The following is an 18738-nucleotide window of genomic DNA, read 5'->3' on the forward strand; positions in this document are numbered from 1 at the left end:
GGAGAAGGATGTCCCTGCCCTTGTAGGAACTGGCAGTGTGTTCCACCAACGAGGAACAACAGATGAGAAAAGTTTGGATTGGCTTGAGCGTACCGGTGGTAGAGCTAGACGACGTTCGTCTGAGGAGCGCAGCGGTCTGGAGGTAGCGTATGTCTGTATGAGGGCATTCAAGTAGGTGGGAGCAGAACCGGAGACTACTTTGTAGGCAAGCGTTAGAGCCTTGAATTTGATGCGGACCGCCATAGGTAGCCAGTGTAGCTGGATGAGCAGCGGGGTAACATGTGCCCTTTTGGGTTGGTTGTAGACCAGGCGCGCCGCCGCGTTCTGGATCATCTGAAGTGGTTTCACTGCGCAGGCTGGGAGACCTGTCAAGAGGGCATTGCAGTAGTCGAGTCGTGAGATGACTATACATACAGTACTCTGCTTGAAATAGTAAGTCCCTTCACCATACTTGCAGTACACTGCCCCCCCACCCCCCCAATACACAGCACATTGTCTCATGAGGAAGCTTCTCCAACACACATATTGCACACTGCCCTCTCCCCACATACACAGCACACTATCCCATCTCCCTTGTCTTCCCCCTAACACACACACCAAGACCCCTGGCAGTTGGGTTAGCCCCTTGAGCCGTGGATCTGCCCAAGGTTTCTTCCTTGGTAAGGGAGTTTTTCCTTGTCCCTGTTGCTCTTGGGTGCTCCTTGTTGGTGCCTCCCCTAATCCCAATCCTCCCCCACCTTTCTTATGCAGCCCTTGCCACTTAATCTACTAAACCCCTCTTCTACTGCACTAAACCCCTCTTCTACTGCACCCCGCCCCCCCCCCCCCCCAAATGCACAAATAGGCTGACACCAAACATAAACATAATTTCACTGCATTTCTTACTTCCAGTAACTATATGCATGTGACAATAAACTTCCTTGTATCCTTGTCAGTGGCGTAATGCTTTTTAGATGGTGTAGCCTAAGCTAGCGATTTTTAGATCACACGTCTTATGTTGTTAAGCATACAAACTCATTCTCAAGACCACAGATCCTGTTCCACTGCTTCCTCTGTCTACTGTTTTAAAATAAAAGTCCTCGGCACAATAATTCACTGTTAAACAATTTAACCATTTAAACTATCCACCTATTTAACTGTTCAGCCATTCCAACTATATTAAACCACCACCACCTAGCAACCAACCTAGCAACCATTTCAAATACCCTAGCAACAACCTAGCTACTACTTCCACAGTTAAAACCTAGCAACCAATATAGCAACGAATGAGTAACCTAGCAACCAGCATAGCAACCATGTCCAATACCCTAGCAACCACTTCCACAGTTACAACCTAGCAACCAATATAGCAACCAATGAGTTTAACCTAGCAACCAGCATAGCAACCAACACAACTAACCTAGCAACAGCCTAGCAACCACCTCAAGTAGCAATCAAGGTAAGTAACATGGTTAGCATAGCTAGCATGATTAACAAAGTTAATATTGTTAGCATAACTGCTAGAAAACATTAGCTGAGTTAGCAAACTAATACTGTTAGCTCGGTTAACTTGTTTACAGTGTTAACATAGTTAGCCAATTAGTACATCTATTTAAACAATATACTGTACCAATATATTTACACCAGTGGCGGACCGTGCGTTCAGTGGTTAGGCCTTCAATGATGACTTTTTTGACAAAAATAATAATAGGGGGCGTTACGGGAGATATATATATTTTTTTACATTTCAGCGTTAAAATGTGTGCAATTTCCCAGCATTTCATGGTGGGGGGAAAAGTTCTCTCTTACGCGAGTCTGTGTAGCACTAGAATCTTCGTTACACAAACAATTAATGCTCCAATTGCTTATTGGTTAACAGATCATCCTCAGCAGCAAAGTAGGCTGCTAGGCTATTTATTTACCACCTATATTCACAAGTACATTATAAACTGCTGCCTGCTGCTGTCCAGTAAAGATGTGGAATTTAGTCCATGTCATATTGAAAGTGAACACCAAGTGTAGCCTACTCAAGTATAGGTTTGTGCAGACTACTTTGAAATATTTAGGCTATCGGTTGCCTAATTTATGTTCATGACTCGCACGCACGTATAGCACTGCCACCGGTCAACAATGATGTGTCCAAACCATTTAGTAGTTTAATCTGACATCAGCAAACTTGCTTCAGACTGTGGCTCTCCTATTGAGCTGTAGCTTTAACGTTAACGTTACAGTGCAACTATTCTAGGTGCCGCGCTGCTCTGATTACTCACGTGGAACTACAGTAGGCTATCCTACAGTGTTTGCCAAACATAGGCTATTTCGCGGTAGGCCTACACTATGAGAAAATGTCTCAACAGAAAAAAATATTTAAAAAAAATGTCACAGCACACCACCATGCTATTAAACATAAAAGTCACCAGATGTATTGCCGTATATCTACAGTATGTGTATTGCCCTAATGCTGCTACTGCTTGTTGGCTATTTTAGAATGTCTGATGGTCTGATTTCACCAATAATTTCCACAAAACTCAAAGAGATAAAATGTCAGACTAAACTAGCAGGGCAGGGAACCAAAGACAAATGACAGTTTTCACATAGATGCCGATCCAGACATCTTCACCAAAGCCACCAACTCAAACACAACTTCAAGGTAGCATACAGTAGAGTAACCAAGCAGACACTGCAGTCCTGCAAGCAGCACAAAAACAGTTTTTTTTTTATATATAGAAAAGGAACAGATAACAAGCATCTATAGTACTACTGTACTACAAGTCTATGTTATCAAATAAACATGAAACAAAACTTACCAATTCTTGCATAGGTTACCAGCTACGTGCAGAGCTAGCTGACGTTATGTGCATTTTGCTAACATGTAGTCCAGCTGACACTGTAACTTTACATTAGCCTATATTATTTTGCTTAATGGCTTATCAATATATATGTTTTAAACAAAAACGATCAATTTACTGTTCATTACTATAACCATAGTCATGCCAGTGTGACATGTACTTTTCTAGTGAATGTCTGTCTGTCTGACTGACAGAAGTTGCTCACGAAGTTAAAACACGTAAAACAGACAGCGTCAAAATTCGTGATGAACAGTTCCGGGTATTCTTTTCGAACATTGCAGGCCCAACTGCAGTCAGACCTGCCTACCTCACCATAACAGGTCGATTTGATTGGCTAATCAGTCAGATGTAGCCATCAATCAAGCCGAATCCAAACATATGATTTGTAATGGTTGCTAAGGTACCGAAAACGCAGTGATTCCTTGTGAAGGCCTGATGCGGGACTTAACAAGAGAAGACGTGCGATTGGATAAAAATCACACCCCCTCACTATTTGTTCACACAATCTGCCAATCAAATCACATATCGGACAGTGGTAGGATATCAGTAGTCAAGAACGATCGGGGAAGAGAAGCAGAAGCAAATAATAAATGCTAAAGTACAATGTTATTAAAGACGCTATTATTTCATTTGTTTAAAAATAGTTAGGCCTTCAGAGAAGGCCTTGAAGGCCCTGACAGTCCGCCATTGATTCACACCATATGTTTTGCATTTTCATGCACTGGTAATTCCCTGGAATTACGTTTTCTAGTTTACTGTGTAGAACTGTTTGGTCATTGACTATGATACTCGGTGAAGTTAGTTTCACTTTGCCTATCAGTTCAAATAATAGACGAGTGCAGATGCATGTGTGCCGCTGACTATCAAAATACCGATGCGCTGTATGAAGTTGCACTGCTTGCTGCTGTAATGAGACAGTGTACCGCCCCTCCCCCAACATTCTATTTATACATTGATTTTGCAAAATGTATCCAGCTATGAGGTTAATACGGGGGAGGGGGGGGGAGTTAAGTAAGGGATAATGTATAGAACGCTGGTCATTATCGGGAAATAGGTCCCAACAGGGCAAACCAGGTCTTATTCTGACCTGAAAGGACCTATTTCCTGATAACGACCGACGTTCTATACATTATCCCGCTTATTACACGGCTACTTGCCAAAACTAAACAATGAACTCCCCACGATATGACTCTTTAGCCTTCATAGCCTATTTGTTACCGTTTCATCGTGGCTTTTGCTGAGAAACAAATAGTTCGCAACAACACATGCTGAACTTGAATCAAATATTCTTTAGAACACAGCTGATCAACCATCTGGTTTCACTTTTGAATGAAGTTCCAGTAGTTGCGGAGTGATATGAAAGACATGAATTAGAAGCACAAAACCCATTTTCCTTGACAGCAGTTATACAACGGTCTGTAACAGTCTGTTATTGAGAAATGTCAGACCACCGAATGTTGGGAAGGCCCATTGAAGTGAATTGAGCATTCTTCCGCATTATAATAATAATAATAATAATCTTTATTTATATAGCACTTTTCAAAACAAAGTTACAAAGTGCTGTACAATATCAACATAAATGAAAATGCAAATAAGACATAATAATATAACAATCAAATAATATATACTAATTCAATTAGAACTTAACATACATTTGAAAAAGGAAAATAGAAATAAAACTTACTGAAATAAAACTTGACACTGATATAAAACTTACTGAAATAAAACTTGACACTGAAATAAAACTTAATAAACTTAACACAAAATGAAGTATATTACTTAAACAAAACTAAGGAAGGCTTGCTTGTAAAGATGAGTTTTAAGGAGGGATTTAAAAGAGCATGCTGACTTGGCTGACCTGATTTTATCAGGCAGGTCATTCCATAGCCTACTTTAGGTGCCCTGACACTAAATGCTCTCTCCCCTTTAGTTTTGAGATTGACCTTAGGAATAGTTAGGAAACCACTACCAGATGATCTTAAAGTACGCACAGGTGTATAAGGTACTAGGAGATCAGATATGTAGTTGGGAGACAGGCCATGTAGAGCTTTAAAAGTAATCAGAAGAATCTTAAAATCAATTCTAAAGCTTACTGGGAGCCAGTAAAGTGAGGCTAAAACAGGAGTAATGTGATTACAGTACTTTGTCTTAGTAAGAAGCCGGGCAGCTGAATTCTGAACAGTTATATAACAGTTACATTATGAAGGGCTGTGTAATAATATGGTATTATTATTATTTTTTTTACTTGCATAAAACTGTCCTGCAGCTTATATACAATAATATATATATATATATTGTATATATATATATATATATATATATATATATATATATATATATATATATATACACAATAATACAAAGGAAATTACTGTAAAGTGGGACACTTGGCAGATGCTACAAATGATCATTTTCAGGAGTGAGTGTAGCAATATCTGAGGCATATCCCAAATTCCCCATCACTGAATGACTCATTAGCAGGAGCAATGTTCAAGTGATATGCAACTAATATGATAGCAATGTGATCATTGAGTGCTCAGTTAATTTTTTGGGAAGAAAAATAAACAAAAAGAAAATGTGTCTGCTTCTTGGACTGACTAGCCCAAGGGACACTTCACTAGCCTACCCTTTACGTACTTGTGAAGGTCAGTGGCTTTGGGAAACTCTTGGGAATTTTCCAAGTTTGAAGCTGTATGCAACCACTGTCTGGCATACCACCTTGACAGTGTCACCAGAAGGATTATGCTACAAAAAGACAAAGGTTTAGTAGAACGGCCTGTGTTCCTATCTGTGCTTAGCTTTTGGCTACGAGGCAAAGAGCTGCAGCTTCGCCACCTCTGGGCTATACTGGAAAAAAATGCAACATTGGCCAATCATCTTTAGTATCCTTCTTCCTTTCTTTTGATCACTTAGCAGACTTGTATCCATAACTGCCACATGAAGTCATTTACTTCCTGAATCATGCCAAATTATAGAGAACAAAGACAGTTTCCACAATCCTACTGCAGTTATTTGAAAACTAGGTCAAGGTGGATAGTAAATCAAAAGTTAAAAACAGGATATATTGTGCACATCTGGTAAAGCTATTTCCCTTCATCTGGAAAAGGGGCCCTGCATGAGGAAGGACTGCTTGAGTATTTAGTATGTTATGCTGAACCCTCTGGAGGCCTACAGTCTGCAGTCATATTTCAAATGAACTGGTCTGCTGTTTACGGTAACTTTAGGTTTGATAAGAAAATGTTACAGACAAGTATACAGTAGTAGACAGACATGTATGCAATGGCAAAAAAGAAGTACTAACAAAAACATCTACACAGTTTGCACTTCAAACAGTTTCAGGAAAAGGATTTATATTTATTTACGTATCTATTTATTTATATCTATATAGATAAATGCTTTGAGGAGTGATCACAAACATGTGATGAGAATGTTTGAGAATTTTCTGAAGTGATTTTATTTGTTGCATACATAAACAGTATACGACTTGCAGTTAAATGTGAGACTGGTACAACTGTGCAAAAAAGACTAAAATAATAGTAGTAATGTAAGAGAGAGAAAAAAAATTAACAACATATGCATTGAATTACAAAAATGATAAGGAAAGATCAATAAAAGGGGTTGGTGATCAGTGTGCACAATGATAAGTGTATTTCAGGTATTTTGATTGTGCACTTATGAACATTGTTGTGAAAACAACATCAAACAAAAAATGTTCAAAATGGCAACTCATCCTTCATGCAGTTTTAACATGATTAAGTTATTCATTCCACATCCAACATTATATTGAATCTGCACATGGTGTTTCTCGAGGGAAACACAAGGGGCGGAGATTCAGGACTAGGACAGCAACTGCAGCAGTGGTGCATTTGGCAAAAATCTCCGACAGTTTGTCTCCGACATAGTCTTTCTTGGCTCTGTAGAGGATGGTGTTTTTAACCTGCTCCACAGCTACCCTTATGAGGCTGTCCCTAATCCTAATCTATGGGGCACTGCTGATGAAGGTCTGCTCAGGAAAGTCTGACACTCCACGTGGTGTTTCTGTTCCCTTCATTTTTGACCCTAAAGCTACCTGTGACCCACCATGCAGGCATGCAGGCATCTGTATTCGGAACAACACATGCTTCTGCTCCAAAGGATATGAAGGAAGTGTCTGTCAATATGGTGAAGTATATATTTTATTTTCCAACAAGAGCATTATTCAATACAAAATTAAGACATACTCCTGTCTGCAATGGATAAACTAACAAACGGATAATTCTATTGTAGCAAGTTGTCTTCCAAAGTGTAAAAATGGGGGAGAATGTATTCGTCCAGGAAAATGTCGATGTCCTCAAGGCTTTGGAGGAAAATACTGTCACAAGGGTAAACTGTAATTCTCTGTATTCATATATGCCTGTAATAAATGAAATGCTCAGTGAGCAGTAATCTATGAAGTGTTAATATGTGCTAAACTGTATACTTCACAGTGTTGTGTGAGGGGGGCTGCTGGAATGGCGGTGAGTGCATTGCAGTGAATGGCGTTACAAAATGTCTGTGCCCCTCAAGCTGGACTGGAACCAGATGCCATGAAGGTTTGTTGACATCTTGAACAATATTTTGAACACAAAACAATTGCAGTGGTTACAATCAAAGACATTGGCAGTGGTTTGGCATTATGGGAATGTTTCTCTGCCCCCCCCCAGCAATCTGTCCACAAGGTTGCAGAAATGGGGGCAGCTGTGTAGCTCCAGGAATCTGCAACTGTCCTGAGGGCTGGATTGGTGGTGCTTGTCACATGGGTGAGTGCTACCACTGCACCGCATTACATAATTATATTCTTATCATAGCACCAGAATGAGAATTCTCATGGGAAAATATTACATGTTAGTTTGTTCGACTAAATTAAACACAACTTATAATTAATTTAGGAATTAAAATTCTTATACAATTTCTAATTTTCACATAAATGCATCTTAACTGATACACTGATATATCTTTCCAGGTATGTGGAGTGTACTTGAATGTCATAGGGTGTTGTCATGGATGTATGTGAGATTTACATGTGTGTAAAATGTACTTGATTCACGCCCACTGGTGCAAATATGGCCCCATTTGTTGGATAAAAAAAAATCAGGATATATATCACATATGAGGCTTCTTACATCATGGGCTGTGGGAACATGATCAGCTATCGTGACTCTGAGAAGGTAAAATGTGAGGGGCAAAAAAGGCACAGGGGGTTAACAAACACTGTAGCTCCTCTGTGCTTACTACGCTTATTTAAGATTTACCGTGATACTAACGAAAACAGAGTAACAGTCTAATCATTTCTCTTTGGCAGCTGTATGCAGAGAGCCATGTCTGAATGGAGGGAAGTGTATTTCTCCGGACACATGTCGCTGCCGTGCTCCGTATTCTGGGCTACAGTGTACAGAGAAGAAGAAGCTGTTTTAATTTCTGCCTTTGTGTATAGCCTATGACTCTCCACACTGGTTTAAATGCCTCTCCTTCAGAAAATAAAGCAGACTCCCTTTGTCAAACCAATACAGAAATATTTGTCTTGAAGTAATCATCTGATTGATCTGTGTTATATTAAAATCCTTATTAAAGGAATGATCGGGAGTTAAAACAACCTTTTTATGGATGATAACGAATTTAAGCTTTCATTTAGGAGCAAAAGTATGTTAATCGGAGTAGTTTTGTGTCTATTATGTACTGTTTATGAAGTGTTTTAAGTGTTCTAGTAGGCAACAATTTAAAACTTACCAAGGTTACCTTTGCAGCAGCAAAACATGTATTGTAGTTGTCCTCTTGATATGAAATTTTTTAGGTAGTATATTTGGAAACAATGTCAAAATGTCATCAGATTGAAAATAAGACAGTGTATGTTGATGAATCCTGGCATACGGCAACATTTTAGCTTCATAATCTTTGAAAAAAAATCAATATTGACAATAATGGCAAGCCTGATAATAATGGCAAAATTGGCAAGCTTATTGACTCAATCTACACACAATTAGACTGGGTAAACCCAGCCTGATCTGCCGGTGATTTATTTTTTCGCCCTGCGGCTCAGGCTGGAAACATGTGCATCTTTCTCTGCTGCTTCCGTTACAATTTTGCTGGGACCAATCACAAACTGGCTTATCCACCTGGCGTGCTATTGGCTGGTTTAACACGATGACGACAGAAAAGCGACAGCAAAGTCTCTCTCACGACCGTCAATCCAATTCCCTTTAACCTCTCAACGATGTTCAATGTATTTTTTAAGTTAGCAAACAAACTCCATTGTTGCTTCTGCAGAGGCCGCTGATAAATGCTATGGAACGTCACCTATTTTCTGCCACCTGTATGTGTCACTTAATATTAATTTCTATACAAACCAAGACGGCAGATCTCTAAAGAAACGCAAGCCCCCACCCCATAAGAGTGTCTCAACTAGCTATGTACCAAAAATGCCATTTTACCGTGACTCAAAGAGCTGTAAACAGTGTTGTAAGGGTGCGTGTACAAATCCGCTTGGAGCTCCGGTGGAATTTTGATTTCGCTACGTGTGAAATAAGGCACCCACCAGCAGGGTTCTAAATTAACACCCGCCAACCCGCCACATACGGGTTAAAATTTTGGCGGGTGTTAATAAAAACTTACTAGCCAGTTTGGCCGGTGATGCATGAGCAAGGGCGGAGTGGGGCACTAAAATCCACTGGGAAAATTCTGACTGCACTACCCCCCCACCCCACCCCCCAACACGCACACACATCAATAGCACAAACAAAATATATGTCAATTTAAAATACTAATAGGCTACATATAGGCTACATTTGGAGAAAGGAACTATGGATAGTGCTAATGCAATACAACAAGCCAATCAACCACAAACCAGGCACTTTCAATAATTGTGTAAGGAACTAGATATTTAAGTGCAGTATAAAAACAGCTTTGTGGGTGGATGGAAATTTCAAGCATCATGCAAGGACATGTATCTGGGTATCATAGCACTCCAATAGTTGCCTGTATAAATTTAAAAAAGCCTAGCCTACAGACAATGCCAACCTAATAACACAGGTAATTAAATAATAGGAAAACCAGGCACTTTGAATAGGTTTGTAGAGAACGATTAAAGTAGGCCTATATAGGCTTACATATAGACAGTTCCAACGAGTTCCACAAACCATTTATCAGCCTGACTCTGCCTGATTGGCCCACATAAGACTAGCTTGTGCTAGTTTCCGCCTAGCAATAACGTCAATGCTTTAGCTCCGCTAACCTTTCTCTCTGCCTTCCATCCATGTGTAAAACAGCAAGCAACCACACAAATCCGTCGACTGTCAAAAATCCTGTAGTTTTCTTCTAACTTGATCGTTTGTAGGGTCATGCCATTAGACGAGGGGCCGCTCATTATCTCCCTACATTTCTGTAAATAGACTTGACCTGCAATCGGTTCATTGGATAAACCAGAAACACATTCCCCAGTCCCAGGAGGCTTTGCTCCATTCTAGCCTAGGCCTGCGTTAATTTAAGAACAAACAAACAAATTAAATTGTCATTTGTGACCATGAAAGTTCTGTAACACCTGAAGACAAAAATGAATTAGGCCTAAGGTAAAAAATTAAGGCTAGCATACACAAAAATCAGCATGGGAGAGATGAGTGTGCAGGGTAACCATGAATGACATATAGACAGTGAGCGAGTGGTATAAATATTGTTTGGACTTCCCAAAACTCCAAAGTGTAGATCTTGGAGATTTTCACGGAACATTCTTAATGCATCTATCACGTCGATGGCCACGTACGCCTCACGGCCACGATAAAAGCTCTATGGGCCGGCCCGCACCGCGCACACTCCTCGGCCGGCCGACCGGGAAAACTCCCGATCGTCCCGATTACCACTCCGCCCCTGTGCATGAGGCATTACATGCATGAGACATAAGGCTCTGTTCTCTGTCATTTGTCCCCTGGCAGTACTTCCTACATTTCCCATGAACACTGTGCTGTAATGCTACGTGATGACTTTTTATATGCCCATTGGATGTGCGCAGTTTGCAGTGAAACCAGTGCGAGAGACCATGGAAACTAACGGGGCGTCTACCAGAGAACACAAGGAAGAAGAAGAACGAACGGAGCCAGAGCAGGGAGCAGAGACTGAAAGAAGAGGGAGTTACCTAGTAAAGTAGCCTAAAGTAAAAAGTACGGCTGTCAAAATTAACACGATTTTGAAATACATAACGTGTTACAAAATATTAACACAATTAATGCAATGTGTTTACCTATTTCCTTTGTGGGGGGCTGATGTCATGTGACGGAAGCCGCAAGATCGTTTTTTTTATTGTCTATGGAGCTGAAGATGGAGAGGAATGTGAGGAGCTTGTAGGCGGAAAGTTTCAGTTTTAAAAAGTTGCCTGATCAGTGCTGTCACTACCACCACACACTTCACGCACTGTGCGTAGGGCACCAAGAGACAGAGGAGGTACCAACATTTAGCCAATAAATAGTAGCTTTACTGCAAACTGTTTTTCACTCTTGTTAGAGAAAGTTTACAATGTCAACATACACCAACAGCACGTTACATAAAGATGATACTTTTCGGGTCCTCTCCATTAAGATCCAACTTGAACATATGCTAGCCTACTCCATTTAATTGAGAACGCGTCTCAGCGCGCATGAGAGGGAGAGAAAACAAGTGGCAGGTTCCAGCTGGCTTGTCATTGTTGATGATAATTGATATCTCCTTTTTAATATACATTTAATATACAGTATACATCCCGCCTACCAACAATAACAGTGATAGGAACACGGCTCTTAGTGAACTGTACCAGGCTGTCAGTGAACAACAGACGGCACACCCAGACGGTTTCACCATCTTCGCTGGAGATTTTAACCATGCAGATCTTAAAACTGTTCTTCCAAAGCTACACCAGCATGTTGATTTTCCAACAAGAGGAGACAACATCCTGGACCTGGTCTACACTACACACAAAGGAGCATACAAAGCCACCCTAGCCACCCCACATTGGACTTTCTAACCATATCATTATGCTAATGCCCGCATACAGACAAAGAGTAAAAGCAAACAAACCGGTTCGTAAGCAGGTAAAAGTGTGGCCTGAGGGAGCCTCCGATGCTCTTCAAGACTGCTTTGACACAACAGACTGGGAAATGTTTAAGCAGGCAGCCACTTACAACAACCAGACAGACGTAGAGGAGTATACAGACACTGTAACCTCTTCCATCACCAAGTGCATCGATGATGTGACCCACACAAAAGACATCATCACTCGGGCTAACTGGAAGCCATGGCTGACAGGGGATGTCCTCAGGCTGCTGAGGGTCAGAGACAAAGCCTACAGAGCTGGGGCTGAAGCTGGCATGAGAACAGCGAGAGCCAACCTGTCCCGTGGCATCAAGGAAGCAAAAAAGGAATACACTCACAAGATAACCACCCACTTCAAAGACAGCAGGAACACACAAAGCTTATGGCAGGGTATTCAGGCCGACTACAAGCCCGCGCCACAGAGCTGTGAGAGCAACATCCCTCTGCTCAACAATCTGAACCGCTTCTTTGCTCGCTTTGAAGCACAAAACAGCACTTGCCCACAGGAAGACCCCTCCCCCTCCACACGAGCAGCCCCTTGTGCCTCTCTGCCGACAGCGTGAAGAGGACACTTGCTGCTATCAACACCCGTAAGGCAACAGGCCCAGACAACATCCCAGGTTGTGCGCTGAAGGACTGCGCTGAGGAGCTTAAGGATGTCTTCACAGACATCTTTAACACTTCCCTGAAGCAAGCCATCGTCCCATCATGTTTCAAAGCTGCCACCATCATACCCATGCCGAAGAAAACTGCTCCATCCTGCTTCAATGACTACCGCCCCGTGGCACTGACACCCATCATCATGAAGTGCTTTGAGCGGCTTGTCATGTCACACATCAAATCCATTCTTCCCCCCACCCTGGACCCCTTCCAGTTTGCATACCGAGCCAAACGGTCCACAGAGGATGCAATCTGCTCTGCCCTCCACCCAGCCCTCACCCACCTGGAAAAAAGAGACTCATATGTGAGATTGCTGTTTATAGAGTTTAGTTCTGCAGTTTAGTTCTGCATTCAACACCATAATACCACAACAACTCATCTGCAAACTTGACAAACTGGGACTCAGTACCTACCTCTGCAACTGGCTACTGGACTTCCTCTGCCAGAGGCCTCAAGTACAGAGGGTCCCCGTTAAAAATTGACACTTCATTCACGATAATGGTGATTCACGCAGCTGGGTGACATGTAAGTACAACTGCAGCCGCTTGGGGGCAGCATAGTCCGCTGTGGCGTTCAACGGTCGAACTGGACGGTGCATTCGACAGCAAGGGCTGTGATTGGCCGAGTTTTCAGTGCGTTTCTCTGTTTTTAGCAGCCCCTGCAACATGCTAATCCACTGTAGCCTAAGCTTTGTACATAATGTTAAACATAGTTTTGGATTCAGTGGCACGATTTCTTGATTGTATAGTGCCTGTCTCTCAGTAATGTTTTAAAATGAGAGCTTCGTCAGCTGGCAGTAGGCTACTTTGTCGGTAGTCATGAGAAGTTCGCTTGCTAACAGAACATAAAAATGCTGCCCAGAAACCTTGTGAATAGTTCTGACACTAACGAGGTTGAAATATAGCCTTTGCCTACAGCATCTCCTTAACAGTAAAGTTAACAAAATGACAGCATTCATATGACAAAGGAAAACGAATCCGGTCACTCAAGACTGCCGCAGCCGTGGGGCAGAAGACGCTTGGTGGCCGTCCACAACGTTATAAACTTAACCTAAATAGTCGGCTGCTGTAAGCTACAATCGGATTTTATTGTATACCCCTGTTGTCTCAATGATGATAACATCTCATTTCCGACTATATTTCAAAGTGTGCCGTTCATTTGCATTATTAACATAACATCGTATTTTGTCATTTTTGGCGAAGACATGCATTCCGTTAGGGATATTGAACATATTTAACATTCTCTAACCATCGTGATTTCGAATTGGTGCAGTTGTCAGCACAAAAATTCATTTTATTCTTTTGCTCTTTTGCATTGCTCTATGCTGTTCTATGGTGCTTTCTGCCTCTTGGTTGCGCACGCATGTTTTCGTGGCGTTTCATAGAAATCCATATATAATGAGCGCATAAAACGACTTGTTGACGTTTTGGGACATTAATCTACATGTAGGCTACGTTAAGCTTTAAGGATTGTATGTCCTTAATTTATTTATATAGGCCTATTTAGGCTACTTGCGCAAACCCTGGATACTTTTATTGCCACACAACAATATTGGTGGTATTTGTTACATTCGCTTCAAAAGGCACCGCTTCAGAAAGCTGCACTGCTTGTGAAAGAAGGGGGTGGGGGAGGGGAGCTTGCAGCCAAGTGTCGGAAAAATGCATAGCCTACAACACAGAACCCGCTTCTCGCATTAGTCACTGACAGTAGACACGCTTCCAGCCTAATGACTTGCACACATTTTGAATGATTTACAGCAGGGGTCTCAAACACCCGGCCCGCGTCCTGCCCAATTCCGGTCCGCGACGTATGACAAAATAATAATGTAATCCGGCCCTTGAGGCTATTAATTGCGACAAACAACGATACTGCTTAAAATAGACGATAGATCCAGGTACGGTGACAAATCTCATTTGTAGGCCTACTCTACTCTTCAAACCCAAAATCGCTGCGCAAAGTTTTCAGGAAATACTTGTATTACACGCGAGAAACACAAAGACGTGCATATGTAATGACGCGGAAGCGATGCAGGCCATAGTGTTGCAGAAATTGAAGCAGAAATTAAGCAGAAATAGGCCTACACCAAATGTTGAAAAACGTTCACGTGTGATGAAGTCTTAGGTAAGCTATGTTATTCACCTATTCTAATTCTGAAGAAGAATATCCTTTTGGAGATTATGATCGATCGTCTATGACAGTGATAGTCGCGGTGCGTCTCTGAATGGAGGTGCGTGTATACAACGGTGTCCACTAAGCATACCATGCTTGTTTCGACCCTCTGCCCAACATAGCTTGGAGGTTGCAGTGGTAATCGTGATAATAGTGTCCGTAATGGATGTGGTACAGACAGCAGGGCTAGTAGAAATAGGGCTCTAAAGAACTACAAAGTCACCCGCAATATGATGCGAACTTCTGGGTACTGCAGAAAATATTTCTTAACTTCAAAAACTCAGTGTCTAAAACTCGGTGTCATTCAGACTCAACCCTCTTGACGTTTGGTGATTAATTGACAGCTGTTTTGGGACACGTTAAACTTTCTTTATAATGAGCGCATAAAACGACTTGTTGTTTGGGACATTAAGCTACGTTAAGCTTTTTCACGTTAAGGATTGTATGTCCTTAATTTATTTATATATTTAGGCTACTTGCGCAAACCCTGGATACTTTTATTGCCACACAACAATATTGGTGGTATTTGTTACATTAGCTTCAAAAGGCACCGCTTCAGAAAGCTGCACTGCTTGTGAAAGAAGGGGGTGGGGGAGGGGAGCTTGCAGCCAAGTGTCGGAAAAATGCATAGCCTACAACACAGAACCCGCTTCTCGCATTAGTCACTGACAGTAGACACGCTTCCAGCCTAATGACTTTCACACATTTTGAATGTCTTTCTATAGGCTAAGCATATAATGGAGATAGAGTAGAAAACTGGATTTAACTAAACAAATGTAACTAAGTAAACTGATTGTTTACTCTACAGTAGGCTATGTTCCCCCTCTCAGGCTGTACAGTAGGCCTATTGAAAGTAGGCTAATGAGCTCAATATACACGTTAGCGCTTCCATTAGGAAACTTTCGTTGCAGACTTTCACAACTGATTGTTTAGCCTACAGTAGCCTACTGTAGGCCTACTCTACAGTAGCCTAGGCTATAGGTTATGTTCCCCCTCTCAGGCTGTACAGTAGGCCTATTGAAAGTAGACTAATGAGCTTAGACACATTAGCGCTTCCAGCCTAATGACTTTCACACATGAATGATTTACAGTAGACACATTAGCGCTCCACGCAGTGGCGTAACTAGGCCTAGTAGGTGCAGCAAGTGCAGTCGCACCAGGGCCTATGACCTCCGTCGCTACCCCCGCAATGCAATTGCTGGAAAATTCTATACCGGTCCTTTCTGACCAGGCCAAGGCTACAGCGCAGACACTCGCAAATAAATGGGGGTTCAGAGTACATTTGAAAATGTGAAGAGTGAAGCGTCACTTTGACGAACTATCGGAAGATAAACGCTTAACCGATGCAGAGAGATACTTAAAAGTGCAGGTATTTAATGCAACTCTGGACATCATAATCAGTCAGCTCTCCCAAAGATGTGCAAGCATGCGGGAAACTTGTTATGTGTTTGAGTCTTTACGTCCTATGATCCTTCAACTCGCCGGTGATGATGAACTGCTTGAAAAGGCAGTACGTTTGTCAGACCATTATAGCATGGACATTGCACCGACATTCCCAACTCAACTCCTCTCATTTAGGTCTTGCTTTAAAGCAGAGATTTCACAGAAGTCATCTATTTTTCAACTTGCCAAAAGGCTGGTGGTAGATTATGACAGTGTAACATCCACATTCGGGGAAGTGTGTACTGCTCTCATGTTGTTTCTACATTGCCTATGACTGTGGCAACAGCTGAGCGATCTTTTTCCAAATGTTCAACAATTGCTGGTGTACAGGCTATAATCAATTAGCTAAATCATTTGTCCAGCTGTTTAAACATTTTTTCGTGTTACATTCAAACGCAAAAGGTGCTTTGATATATTTTGTTTAAACGTCGGCAAGCAGGCATGCTGCGGTTGCAATGAATGAGGATAATTGGTTTTATCTGCGGTGTTATTTTTTGCATTTTGAATATGACTCGCTCCAGCACGTCTACTTTTTTGCACGGTGCTTTCTTAAAGGAGCTGCACCATCTTACAACAATTGCATCTACATTTTCATATTAGAATGTTTTGTCAAGTGTAAGTTTAAACTACCGTGATCAAATTAAGTTTCCGTGCCCCCGCTGAAAGTCTCTTATGCTCTTATCGTTACACTATCAAATCTATAAGTAACCGTGACAAATAGGGTATAAGATATATAAACTCACGCTATTGTATTATCATATATGTTTGGTAATGGCTCAGCTTTCTCTGATTGTTCTACTGACTTGGAAACTGCATCATGGAAGCAGTAAGTCAAGTCGCATCAAAAATAGTAGTGGCAGAACTCCAAAGTGACACCTTGTGGTTGTTTGTGTCAACTGCCGTTTGTGCCATTTCTGCTGAGAAAATGGGGATCGTGATTCCTGAAGGAACCCGTCCAAACTTAACGGGGACCCACTGTAGTACGTGTTGGCAACAATATCTCAAGCAGCATCACACTGAGCACGGGGGCCCCCAAGGCTGCGTGCTCAGTCCGCTGCTCTTCACCCTGCTGACGCATGACTGCACTGCAACCTACAGCAACAATCACATAGTGAAATTTGCTGACGACACAACTCTGGTGGGTCTCATCACCAAGGGCGACGAGACTCAATACAGGTTGGAGGTCGACCTTCTGACCACGTGGTGCAGGGACAACAACCTCCTGCTGAACGTCAGCAAGACCAAGGAGATTGTTGTTGACTTCCGGAGAGGTCACACCCAACACCTGCCACTGACCATCGACGGTGCTGTGGTGGAGAGAGTGAGCAGCACCAAATTCCTGGGGGTGCACATCAGTGAAGACCTCTCCTGGACCACCAACACTGCATCACTGGCGAAGAAAGCTCAGCGCCGCCTGTACTTCCTGCGGAAACTCAGGCGAGCAAGTGCTCCACCAGCTATCATGACCACATTCTACCGAGGCACCATTGAGAGCATCCTCTCCAGCTGTATCGCTGTGTTGGGCGGAAGCTGCACTGAATATAACAGGAAAGCCCTGCAGCGCATAGTGAACACAGCTGGAAGGATTATTGGTGCTTCACTTCCCTCCCTGAAAGACATTTACACCACCCACCTCACCCGCAAAGCGACCACAATTGTGAGTGATGCAAGTCACCCCGCTCACAAATTGTTTGATCTACTGCCCTCTGGGAAGAGGTACAGAAGCCTGCACTCCCGCACCACCAGACTCACCAACAGCTTCATACACCAGGCTGTTAGGATGCTGAACTCTCTCCCCCCTCCACCCTCAGCTACATAACATCCTGGACTTTGGACCCACAATGGCTGCCTTGCACTACTCCACTTGCACACTTTGCAACTTGTTGTCCTGTTGTCCTGAAAACACAACACACTTCTGCTGCTCTTACATAACTTGCACCACTATGCCACTTGCTTACTTAGGTCAAACAGAACTACCTCAGCCATTTATTGGCCTGACTTTGCACTATTATATTGACTGTCTATGCACAATTGCACAATTTCAACCCAATTTTGCTGCTCTTATTTCTTCATTGTATGTGCCTTCTTATGTACTTTTTATTGTTTACTTGAATGTTATATTTGTCTGTGGACTTAATTGGTAAAATATGTCTTGTCTCCACCGTGGGATTGTGAGAAACGTAATTTCGATGTCTTTGTATGTCTTGGCATGTGAAGAAATTGACAATAAAGCACACTTTGACTTTGACTTGACAAGGTTAGGGACTGTACAATATTTACGGGGGGGGGAGAACAAGACTGTTTTTAGTGGCAGGCTAGCACATACCGTTGACTTGCGCTAGCCTAGCACCTGCGAACTCTGCAATTAGAACGATTGGATGAAACGTGTTGAAAACGGTCTCCACTGATAAATATCACACTTGCTTACTTGGAAATGAGGTCCTATGTCCAAAATCCTGAACCACCCCTTTAAGAACCAAACCAGATTTTGTTCAAATCTACACACCCATGAAAAATGTAAGGTTAATTTATCAAATGTTAATTTGAAGTATTAATTGGGCAGACTTCG

The 18738-nt window shown here is 42.1% G+C and overlaps 1 protein-coding gene across 1 annotated transcript; it reads left to right on the plus strand.

Annotated features, from left to right (window-relative positions):
• Positions 1 to 6433: 6433 nt before the first annotated feature.
• Positions 6434 to 8359, plus strand: vwde (von Willebrand factor D and EGF domains). The gene is made up of 5 exons (XM_042107536.1): positions 6434 to 6989; positions 7095 to 7190; positions 7295 to 7399; positions 7511 to 7606; positions 8149 to 8359. The coding sequence occupies exons 1-5, from the start codon at positions 6752 to 6754 to the stop codon at positions 8259 to 8261; spliced, it is 648 nt and encodes a 215-aa protein (XP_041963470.1). The 5' UTR covers positions 6434 to 6751; the 3' UTR covers positions 8262 to 8359.
• The last annotated feature ends 10379 nt before the right edge of the window (positions 8360 to 18738 follow it).

This window comes from Alosa sapidissima, chromosome 10 (assembly GCF_018492685.1).
Source record: "Alosa sapidissima isolate fAloSap1 chromosome 10, fAloSap1.pri, whole genome shotgun sequence".
In the NCBI taxonomy this organism is placed as follows: Eukaryota; Metazoa; Chordata; class Actinopteri; order Clupeiformes; family Clupeidae; genus Alosa; species Alosa sapidissima.

Bases quoted from the DNA above. Each gene is read 5' to 3' on its own strand.
- vwde (XM_042107536.1), top strand. From the start codon at position 6,752: ATGGTGTTTTTAACCTGCTCCACAGCTACCCTTATGAGGCTGTCCCTA. The intron at 7,400-7,510 runs GTTTGTTGACAT...GCCCCCCCCCAG, and splicing joins TGGAACCAGATGCCATGAAG to CAATCTGTCCACAAGGTTGC. The intron at 7,607-8,148 runs GTGAGTGCTACC...TCTCTTTGGCAG, and splicing joins TGGTGGTGCTTGTCACATGG to CTGTATGCAGAGAGCCATGT.